This window comes from Bubalus bubalis, chromosome 4, assembly GCF_019923935.1.
Source record: "Bubalus bubalis isolate 160015118507 breed Murrah chromosome 4, NDDB_SH_1, whole genome shotgun sequence".
Taxonomy (NCBI): Eukaryota; Metazoa; Chordata; class Mammalia; order Artiodactyla; family Bovidae; genus Bubalus; species Bubalus bubalis.
Genome location: NC_059160.1, coordinates 64,682,518 through 64,693,956, shown reverse-complemented (window position 1 = coordinate 64,693,956; position 11,439 = coordinate 64,682,518). Strand labels below are relative to the sequence as shown.

General features: G+C 56.4%; 1 protein-coding gene across 1 annotated transcript; it reads left to right on the top strand.

Moving 5' to 3' along the window:
• Positions 1-1,318: 1,318 nt before the first annotated feature.
• Positions 1,319-11,162, top strand: AGAP2 (ArfGAP with GTPase domain, ankyrin repeat and PH domain 2; the record flags this gene model as incomplete). The annotated part of the gene is given in 18 exon segments (XM_045165415.1): positions 1,319-1,377; positions 2,023-2,110; positions 2,297-2,382; positions 2,530-2,677; positions 3,751-3,885; positions 4,210-4,319; positions 4,749-4,907; positions 5,057-5,143; positions 5,228-5,332; positions 5,758-5,920; positions 6,102-6,221; positions 6,961-7,089; positions 8,003-8,062; positions 8,295-8,443; positions 8,544-8,634; positions 8,757-8,979; positions 9,109-9,364; positions 9,553-11,162. Coding segments are annotated over 18 exon segments (2,411 nt in total), but the record flags the coding sequence as incomplete, so codon positions are not given.
• Positions 11,163-11,439: the final 277 nt, after the last annotated feature.

Here is an 11,439-nt window from a genome sequence, read left to right as displayed (position 1 = left end):
TTCTCCTGAACACTTGGGGTGGGTGGCATCAGAGTGACCTTGCAGACAGTCCTCGCCAGGGACAGGTCTTTTGCTGGGCTGAGAGCAGGCTGGTGAGGTTTCTAGCAGGAAGGGACAGGGTTCTTTCCATTCAGTGAAGGCGAATTGGGCAGTACGGGAGTGCACGGGGGGCTGGAATGTGCTGAACACTTGCCTGTGAAGTGAGAGGGGGCGGATAGGTAGCCTCACTACCCGCCACCGCCCACCCCAGCCAGAGCGCATTGAAATTCCTAGGGGGCCTGACCGGGAGTGACTCAGTGGGGTGGAACTGCTGCAAAGGCAATTCTTACCCCTGGAGACTTGGGAGGGGGTACGGAGAAAGTACTGTGTTTTTTTTGTTTGTTTGTTTGTTTGTTTTTCCGGTGGCGGTGGGGGGGTGGTGGTGGTGGTGGTCTTTATTTATTTATTTTCTGGGAAAGAGAGGCGAGGGCGTCTCGGTTCAGCTCACACTCCCTGGAGAGGTGGCGAGTCCGGGAGCGCAGGCGGCCCCCGGGGTTTGGCTCTCGAGCGGGTGGGAGCAGATGGCTCCGGATCCCAGAGTTCCCGCCGCAGCTGCGGCGCCCCGGGAACGTCCGGCTAGTGTCAGGCGCGGGGGCTGGACCCGGCGGGCGGAAGGAGCATCTTTCCTCTCCCGCCCCCCGCTCTATCCCTCCCCAGGCCGGTGGCTTCTCTCGGCCTGGGAGTGGAGCCCGGTTCCCCATCGTTCTTCTGGAGGGTGCTGGTGAGAAGGGTATGAGAGGGGGGTATAGAAAAATCCAAGCTCCATTCCTTGGGCTGTGGGGAGGGGTCAGGGCCACAGTGCCGTTGACCTTGAAAAGGGGGAATGATATCTTCACTTCAGGTTCGGTCCTATGAAAGGGAGATTGAGGCGGACCCACTCCCTCCTATGTCCCAGTCCCTTTTTCTGGGGATTTACCCTGGGAATCAGTCAGTTTGGTGAGCAGGACACCTTTTCACCTTCCAGAGGGAAGACCCGTCAACTGTCAGAGCCTTGGTCCCCCAATCTGTTGCAGGGACTCACGTTTGGGGATGTGTTTTGAGGGAGATGCCCACTGAAGTATTTTTGTCTTGCTGGCTCCGTTGCTAAGCAACCACTGAGCGGCAGCAACAGCTGTGGGGAGAGAGACTAGGATGGGAGGACTGGGGACCACTCTCAACTCACCTTTTCCACACAGCTCTCCAGCCCAGGCAGGGCAACTACAAAAGGAGAGGGGTAACTGAGGGTTGGGAGCCCTCCTTGGCCTGGAGTATCCCTCTTAAGACTCCTTTTCTGTTACAGAAGCTGTGATCAATAGCCAGGAATGGACTTTGAGCCGCTCCATTCCTGAACTGCGCCTGGTAGGTAACCCAGTCTCCTTGTCTGTATGAAGATTGATCTCCCTGCCACTGGCACTCTCAGCTCGCTCACCTTCACCTCTTCCCTTCCCTCCCTCTATGAGAATGGGGAATAGTTTTCCAGTTCTCCTGAGATTCTACCTTCATAGCACCTTCCTGGGGCTTGATACAACCTCATAACTTTTCCTTCTATAGTTTCCCTTCTTCCTGCTGGTCCATGGTCCTCTTTCAGATTTCTCCTCATTTCTGACTTCTCCCCTTCAGTCCTTCATGTTCTGTTGCCTAGAATTGGGTAAAAATTTCCAACTAGTGCCTAGAGCTGTAACATGTCCCTCACCAGACATGCATCTGGTATGTTTCCTAAACAACAGAACACCCACCCACCACCAAAAAAAAAAAAAAAAAAAAAAAAAGGCACTGAATTGACATTCTTCAGCTTGTGGTCCACTTCTAGCTTGGGATCATTTCTTACAACACTCGTGGCCTGATCCTCGAAAATGCCCTCCTGACTGATGTCACCCAGGCCCTGTAGAACCCTGCTTGGAAGACTTAACACTGCCAGTCCCTTTGAGTTCTCTGGAATGTTCAGACTCAGTCATCCTACCGCTTCTTAATTCTTTCCATCTCTGCTCTACAACCTTTCCTCAGGGTGTGCTAGGTGATGCCCGGAGTGGGAAGTCATCGCTTATCCACCGATTCCTGACTGGTTCATACCAGGTCCTGGAGAAGACAGAGAGTGAGTTCTCAGGAGCCATAGTAAGCTAAGGGTTGGGGTCAGGGATCTGGGCAATGTGATCAATGACTCTGCAGGTATGGTGACCAGAGGGAAGAATGCAGCCACAACAGCTAAAACACAAGGAGCATGGGGAGATTTGGTGACCTGTGACCTCTGACCTCCTATCACTCCAACTCTTCTGGACAGGTGAGCAGCATAAGAAAGAAATGTTGGTGGATGGACAGACTCATCTGGTGTTGATCCGAGAGGAAGCTGGGGCACCCGATGCCAAGGTGAGGGATGAGATGATGGTGTAGGCAGGTGGGCTGGGGTCAGCACTGGCCAAAGGAGAGGCCTCTGGTTTCCCAGATCTCCTTGGGAATAACATCCAGAGGAGTGGACCTGTCTGACCATCCATTTGCTCCCTCACCCTCCGCAAGTTCTCAGGCTGGGCAGATGCTGTGATTTTCGTCTTCAGCCTGGAGGATGAGAACAGTTTCCAGGCCGTAAGCCGTCTTCATGGGCAGCTGAGCTCCCTTCGGGGTGAGGGACGAGGAGGTCTTGCCCTGGCACTGGTGGGGACACAAGGTAAGGAGGGGATGGGGAAGCACAGCTTTCAGGGGAGTTGCTACTGGGTATCACCCAACACAAGTGAGAGCTTGGCAAGGTGTGTGGACAGGGTCACTTGGATTTCAGTTACCCTCTGGAAGGATCCTGGTCTCTAAATGAGTCGTTAAATCAAACACAAACTCCCCAAGGTCTGAGAGAGAAAAGAGGACCCTCCAGGAAGGACAGCTGCAGTGGCAACCTCCTTCCTCTGAGGTGTCACCTGCTTGGTGTTCTCACACTGCTGTTTCCTGATGCCACCACCAGGCCCTCTTCCTCAGCAGAGCCAGGAAAAGCTTCTCCAGGACCCACCTGTACGAAGCTGGCAGGTCTTTCTGTCTGAATGCCTGTCCTGCAGGTGGCTGTTACCACCTGTTGCTTGCCTCCTGGCTTCCTGCTGCAGATGAACAGTCCACCTGTTACCATGGACATTCAGCCTCATCCCGGTTCATATGCTGCCAGGTGTCCTCCCACTCAGTTCAGGACTCACTGAATTTGCAGGGCAGGGGGAGTGCCACTCAGGAGTCTCAGCCGTGTCAGACCTTATCAGGATGTTCCAATCAGCTCTGGAGTATTCTTTGAAGACTCGCACACCGAGCTCACCCAGCCCACTCATGATGCAGCTGGGCCCAACATTCAGAAAAGACTATTCGCTCCCATTGCACCTGGTCATAGGAGGGATATCATCTCATACCCTATCCCTAGTGGTCCCAGGGGAGAAGGCGATGGCACCCTACTCCAGTACTCTTGCCTGGAAAATCCCATGGATGGAGAAGCCTGGTGGGCTGCAGTCGATCACTTTCACTTTTCACTTTCATGCATTGGAGAAGGAAATGGCAACCCACTCCACTGTTCTTGCCTGGAGAATCCCAGGGATGGGGGAGCCTGGTGGGCTGCCATCTATGGGGTTGGACAGAGTTGGACACGACTGAAGCGACTTAGCAGCAGCAGCAGCAGCAGTGGTCCCAGACTAGGACTAGAACCCAGAAGAAGGGAAAGCAGCAAAGTGGGCATGGGAGCCCTCATCCATCACTCCTTCTCTCCTCTCCCCTCAGACAGGATCAGCGCTTCCTCCCCCCGAGTGGTGGGCGATGCTCGCGCCAGGGCTCTGTGTGCTGATATGAAGCGCTGCAGCTACTATGAGACTTGTGCAACCTATGGGCTCAATGTGGATCGGGTGTTCCAGGAGGGTGAGCTTGGCCATCCCCTGCATATGTTGGGCGGCTGGGGGACTTGGATATTCCTCAAGGTCCCACCTCCAGGCCTCCCTCTGTGAGCGACAGGAAATTAGCCTGCGTGGGAGGGAGGAGGGACCAGGGAGGTCAGAGAAGATTTGCTTAATAGCCACAGGTCCTTCTGGGCAGGAGGAGCTGGCAAGGCCACAGGGGGCATGAAGGCCACAGTAACAAGGAAGTTGGAGCCTGCTATCTCCTGGGCATTTCTCAAAGTTGGGCATGAAAGGGTGGTCTTGGATATCTGCCCTGCTCATGCCTTCTTCCCCTCCCCTCCCCCAGTGGCCCAGAAAGTGGTGACCCTGCGAAAGCAGCAGCAGCTTCTGGCTGCCTGCAAGTCCCTCCCCAGCTCCCCAAGCCACTCAGCAGCTTCCACTCCTGTAGCTGGGCAGGTGAGTCAGGGTTTCAGGGTCCAAAGAAGGGCTGGTGGGAATTAGAGGAGGGGCTGGTCCAAGGAGAGGCACAAAGAACCCAAGGAAGTTGTGGGGGTGAGGGCAGATGGAAATGGTGGTGATAGTTTGTAGAAAATGCATCGGACTGGAAATCAACCAGGTATGAAACACCATTTGCGGTGTCCTTGAGCAACTCACCTAAACATCCCAAGGTTGTCAGGAAAATTGTATGGCATAATACTTGTGAAGTCAACCTTTGCAAAATATAAAGCACTGTGACAACGCTAGTGAGGAGTTTTATTATCAATGATAATACAAATAAATGGTGATGAGATGAGGGACTATCTCAAATTCCTCATCACTTGATGTAACTGTAGCCTGGTGGGCTGGGGGTCCCTCGGTGGTTCTGAGCCCTCTGTTTGCCTGCAGGCTGGTAACGGGGGCCACACTAGCGACTACTCTTCCTCTCTCCCATCCTCACCCAATGTCGGTCACCGGGAGCTCCGGGCTGAGGCAGCTGCAGTGGCCGGATTGAGCACACCAGGGTCCCTGCACCGGGCAGCCAAGCGTAGGACCAGCCTTTTTGCGGTATTGGACAGTCTAACCCCCTATCCACCTGTTCCCTGTGACATGCCTATCTTCCCTGGCCCCTAAATCTCTCTGTTGGTCCTTCATCTGTCTCTCATGTCCTTCCATCAGTATATCCATCCTCTAATTGATGCCAATAACCATTCCAGAATCGTCGGGGCAGTGACTCTGAGAAACGGAGCTTGGACAGTCGGGGAGAGACAACAGGAAGTGGGCGAGCCATCCCCATCAAACAGGTGGGTGGTCCAGGGACTGGGGTTGGGCTGGGGGGAGCTGGTCTTCACTGGGTTTTCTCCCACATGTCTCTTTCCATTCTTCAGAGCTTCCTACTAAAGCGAAGTGGCAACTCCTTGAACAAAGAATGGAAGAAAAAATATGTGACCTTGTCCAGTAATGGCTTCCTACTCTACCACCCCAGCATTAATGTGAGTACCAGAGACTGGCTGGGCTACAGTGGCTGGCCTTGGGTGCACTTCTAGCTCTTCCAGTCTGTGCCTCTAGCAGATATCAACACTGGTTCTGGGAAGTGCTAGTCCTCTTCTTTTTACTTTAGCAAAACATCTGTTAGGCAGCTACCATGTGCCCATGCTGCAGATAGAAATGTAAATCCATCTCCCGAGGACTTGCAATCTAGTGCGAGCAGATGGAGAAAAGACCTCTACCTGGCCTGCCATTCAGGGATGCTTTCTGGGGGAGACAGTGCTGGGCCCAGTCTGTTGGGCTCATCTCAACCCAGTCAGCTCCCAGAGCTCTCTCTCTCCAGTCCCTCTCTGCCCATAATATTGGCTGCCTCCCAGCACTACTGAGGACCCCAACATTCCCTACACTCTCAACCCGTATACTCCTGTAGGATTACATCCACAGTACCCATGGCAAGGAGATGGACTTACTACGAACAACAGTCAAAGTCCCTGGCAAGAGGCCCCCACGGGCCATCTCTGCTTTTGGCCCCTCAGCCAGCATCAACGGGCTGGTCAAGGACATGAGCACTGTCCAGATGGGGGAAGGTCCTGGTGAGTGGGGCTGCTGACAGAGGGGCAGGAGAGGGGCCAGGGCTAGGAAAAAGAGGAGGAGGAAGGAAGAGGGGAACGGGACTGGTTAAATGGGAAGGTGGGTAATGACAAGGGACCACGTAAGGACTCACTCAGAGACTGAGTGACTCACTGAGGATTTATTTTCTTCCCCATCTGACAGAAGCCACCACTCCTACCCCAAGCCCGAGCCCCAGCCCTAGCTCCCTGCAGCCACCACCAGACCAGACATCCAAGCACCTGCTGAAGCCAGACCGGAGCCTGGCACGAGCCCTCAGCACCGGTTAGTAAGGAATCACCCTCCATTACTGTCTTCCAGATCCAGAAGGGATGCGGTGGGAACTAAAACTGGGGTGGGAACTTGGAGGTTCGACTCAGTGAATAAGTGGACACCCCAAGCACTGACTGGGTACCCAGGTACCAAGCTCAGTCATACTATGTTTAGCATAATGGCTAAGACAAGTGGGTTCTAGAGCTAAGCTGCCTGAACTTGAACTTGAATCCTGGCTTGCCACTTGGGCAAGTTACTTGACCTCTCCACATCTCAGTTTCCTCATCTGTAAAATGGAGATAATAATTTCTACCTCAGAGGGTTGCTTTGAGGCTTAAACTGAGAACGTTGTCCTGCACATAGCCAGCCATCAACGTTTGGAATGTTTGGAAATATGTATTTTTTAAACAAATAGCAAGTAACATTGTAACAAGTGGTCCTCACAACAACCTTGTTGGGTCAAGATTATTATCCCCATTTTAGGGATGAAGAAACTGAGACTCAGAAGATTAAGTGACTTGCTCAAGGTCTCAAGGCCAGTAAGTGGCAGAGCCAGGATCTGAGTACAGGTCTGACTCTAAACCACTCATCTGCCCTCCTCCCCAGGATTGATCAAAGGGGACCTCCTAGAGAGGGATGGCTGAGGAGGGGGACCCTAAAATGCCAAATCTAGTTCAGGGGAGACAGGCTATGGAGAAATCAGGGAATCTGTGGAGGGGACAGCTGAGGCAGCTGTGTTCCCCTCCCCAAGACTGTACCCCATCTGGAGACCTGAGCCCCCTGAGTCGGGAACCCCCTCCTTCTCCCATGGTGAAGAAGCAGAGGAGGAAAAAGTTGACGACACCATCTAAAACTGAAGGCTCAGCTGGGCAGGCTGAAGGTGAGGCCCTGGTGGGCAGTTTCACTCTCACCCTGGACCCTCACCCCCAAACTCCAGGTCACCCCTGCAGGAGGAGGAAAGGTGCCTGAGCGGAGTGCTTGACTATCATCACCACTCTGTACATTATTTAGTGAAAAATGGATGGATGCCCCTCAACCCCTGTGCTTCCTCCTATTCCCTAGCCAATGCCTTTTATGGCAATAGGCTCCGGCCCCTGTTCTCAATGACCCCTGTAAGTCTGTAGCTCCTGCTCCCTCTCCTAATGACCCTCTAGTTCATGTTCCAGACCCAACTCTGCTTAACACCCCAGCCCCTGTGCCCAGAAGGCCCCATTATCCCCAAAGACTCAGTCTCTGACTTCAGTGTCCCCCAATGACTCCTCAGCTCCTGGGGTCTACTCACCCAGCTCCTGTTCCCAATAACTTTCTGTGATTGCCAAGCTCCCACAACAGCCTTTGACTACAGTGATTTCCATTCCCGCCTCCCTGTGACTTCCCACAGACCCGTGAGACTCCTCCTGAACCCCAGGGACCCCTCACCCCTGGCCTCTGAACTCCTGTCCGCCTTCCCCATGTTCCCTCAGATCCTGGTCATCCCTTCCCCTCCCAGAGACCCGGATCCTCATTGGTCATGATACCCAGTCCCTACCGCCCCTGCTCTCTGCCGGGTGCTCAGACCCAGGTTCCAGATCTGCCTACTCTCATGGCTCTTGGCTTCCGCTCTTCTCTGCTCGGGGGCCACTGACTTTAGTTCTGCTTTCTCTCCCCATCTGTCTGTCCTGCTTTGTTTCTGGCACCCTCTGTCACTATCTCTCTCTCCACCTCTCCATCTGCCTCTCTTTTTCTCCTGTCTTGGTCTCTTTCTCTGTTTTGCTCTCCATTCTATCTCTATCTCCTTTGCTTCGGGAAACCAGCCAAGCGCAAAATGTGGAAACTAAAATCCTTTGGTAGTTTAAGAAATATTTATAAAGCAGGTAACAAGTGGGGAGCTGGGTGGGGCGCTGAGCTGGGGTGCAGAGGGGTGGGGGTGCCCCTGCCTTCCCCTGCATGTGCTTGGGCTTCCTGCTCTCCCGCACCCTCTGCTTCCCCAACCACTCTGCTCCACTCCCAGGGGCTTGGGATGGATCTCTGGGAGGAATGGTTTGGGCAAGGCAGCTCCTGTTTGAAATCTGTCCCTAATGACCCCATCCCATCCCCCCCACCTAGAAGAAAACTTCGAGTTCCTGATCGTGTCCAGCACTGGTCAGACATGGCACTTTGAGGCAGCCAGTTTTGAGGAGCGGGACGCCTGGGTTCAGGCCATCGAAAGTCAGATCCTAGCCAGTCTCCAGTGCTGTGAGAGCAGCAAGGTCAAGGTAAAGGGTCGGGTGTTGGGCGGAAAGCAGAGGTGAGTGTCTGAGGCGTCCGGAGAAGGGCTCAGAGGGAGAGTCTGACTAATTCCAACCCTTTCTGCAGCTGCGCACAGACAGCCAAAGCGAAGCCGTGGCCATCCAGGCGATCCGGAATGCCAAGGGGAACTCAATCTGCGTGGACTGCGGGGCCCCCAGTGAGCACAAGGGGGCAGTGGAGAGACCCGGGAGGGAGTGTGGTTCGCTGGAACTGATGAATGCTGCTGGGTGGCCCGTCCAGCTGCTCGGCCAGGAGCTGACCCCTGCATTCCGTCCCCAGACCCCACGTGGGCCAGCTTGAACCTGGGCGCACTCATCTGCATCGAGTGTTCTGGCATTCACCGGAACCTGGGCACACACCTGTCCCGCGTTCGCTCGCTCGACTTGGACGACTGGCCGCGGGAGCTGACCCTGGTGCTGACAGCCATTGGCAACGACATGGCCAACCGCGTGTGGGAGAGTGACACGCGGGGCCGCGTCAAACCCACGCGGGACTCTTCGCGGTACGCGCGCAGAAGAGGGGTGCGGGCGACTTAGTGTATGCAGCTCCCAGGAGGGTCACCTGGGTAGGGAGCAGAGGTCTTGGGGTGGGAGGTCCCTAGAGCCTTTCCTGTTGATCTCTGGTGCTGCAGGGAGGAGCGTGAGTCATGGATTCGCGCCAAATACGAACAGCTGCTGTTCCTGGCGCCACTGGGCACTTCTGAGGAACCGCTGGGCCGCCAGCTGTGGGCCGCGGTGCAGGCCCAGGACGTGGCCGCCGTTCTCCTGCTTCTGGCCCACGCGCGACACGGGCCGCTCGACACCAGCGTAGAGGACCCGCAGCTTCGTTCCCCACTTCACCTGGCGGCCGAGCTCTCCCACGTAGTCATCACGCAACTGCTGCTGTGGGTAAGTGAACCGGGGATGTTGTAAAGGGAGCTTTGAGGGTTCCGTCTGGGAAACAGACAGGCGCGCGATGGGCGGCGCGAGATCCCCAAACGCACCCTGTGGAAGTGGGGCTGGCGATCCCGGGGAGCCGGCGGGAGGGGATTGGCCCCGGGGACGCACCGTAACGCGGCCGTCTCCGCCCCCTCTAGTACGGCGCCGACGTGTCCGCCCGCGACGCGCAGGGCCGCACTGCGCTCTTCTACGCTCGCCAGGCTGGGAGTCAACTGTGCGCCGACATCCTTCTCCAGCACGGTTGCCCGTGTGAGGGCGGCAGCACGGCCACCACTCCCAGTGCAGCCACCACCCCCAGCATTACCGCCACGCCCAGCCCCCGCCGCCGGAGCAGCGCCGCCAGCGTGGGCCGAGCCGACGCTCCAGTCGCGCTGGTATAGTTGCGCCGCCGGAGAGACACCCCCACCCCCACACGGGCCGGGCACGACCACACCGGGTGGACCGCTGGACAGATGCACCCACTCACCTCTCCGATCCGCACCTCGTTCCCGTGGGAGCACTTCTTCCCCCACCCCATCCCCGCAAGAGGGCACAGCCCCCGCGCCTCCCAGAAGACACAAACTCACTTCCCTCTCCCCAACGAGGCATGGAGACCCCAGCTTGACACGCCCCCTCTCCACTGTTTCCACACTCGGATTGCTCTGGGTCTACCCGCTGGAGGGACTCCCCCGCCGAGGTCCCTGCTCCTGGCCGTTTGAATGTGCCCGCTCGCGCCCCCTAGGGGTGGGGGAAAGGACTAAGTCCTGCCTGTATTCGATTATCCCACGGCGGGAGCATTTACCCAGGCTGGCTCCTGGGGCGACGCCACGCCACAGGGAGGGGTTAGTACGTGGGAAGGCTTAGCCCTGGGACTTGGGGCCAATAAGGGGGACCCTACCCCTCCATGCTAATCTCACTGCCCAGTGAAGGGGGAAGGGCAGCGAGGGGCAGGACCCCTGCTGCCCATGGGGGTAGGGGGTCCCCAACCCTTTCCGTGAAAGGGACCAAGAGGAGTGGAAATCAGGACGTTCCCCCCACATCCACCCATGGATGGAAGCTAAAGGGTCGGGGGAGCCAAAAACCTGGGTCCCTCCTCACTACTATCTTGGGAGGGAGAAGGGACAGAGCAAGAGCGTGCTAAGGGGGACTGGGGAGGGGCCTTGTAATTTATTGCTTTGTTCCCCAACCAAGGGGCGGGGGCGGGCAGGGCTTGGGGAGGGCGTTTCAGGGTAGGGGAAGCCAAGGGTGGGCAGAGGGTGGGGTGGGGTGGGGGTGCTCTCGGGTTGTGAGTGTCTGTGACCGTGACTGCGTCCCTGTGACTGTGCAGCGCCCGTGGTGATCTGGGTAGGGGGCACCCCTACAATGGGACCCCTCCCCCACTATTCTTCCTGTCCAGCCCCTCCCTCCCACTGGAGCAGCTCCAGACCCATCCCTCAACTCCATGATCCCTCCCAGCCAGGGTTAAGATGGTGTGAGGCGGCTGGGAGGGTTTCCAGACCTCCCTGTCCCATCCCCAGAAAGGGGGTGGTGGGGTGAATTTACCTGGCCCAGCCCCGCCTCCCTCAATCAACCCAGCCCTTGGGCCGTCTGTGTCAGTGGTTTCCGGTCTTTTTTTTTTTTTTTCCTGGCTAAAATATTTTGCAGAGGACCAGGTAATTGGGGAGAGAAGAGGGGCGGGAGCAGCAGGGGATACTACCCCCTCATCATCTCCAAGGCAAGTGGTGTGAATCTTCATCAACAGCAATTAAAGAGGAAGTGATTTTGTCTAGGGGGTGAGCTGCTGGTCTGTTCTTGAAGAGCTGGGTCAGGGAATGGCCTTGGTCAGGCTGGGGAACTGGAGGTGGGAAAGGGCTAGGGCGGGTGCCTCCTGCTGGGGCTGGTGGCAGGGCAGTATCCAGGGGCACGAGGTGGTAGGTCAGGTACTCCATCATGTGCAGCAGTTCCTGGAGTGGAAGGAGACAGGCAAGTCAGAGCAACAGTGGGGACCCAGGGAGTAGAGGAGTCACTAACTCCCAAGATGACTCCTGTTCTGGGCGGGAGTTGGG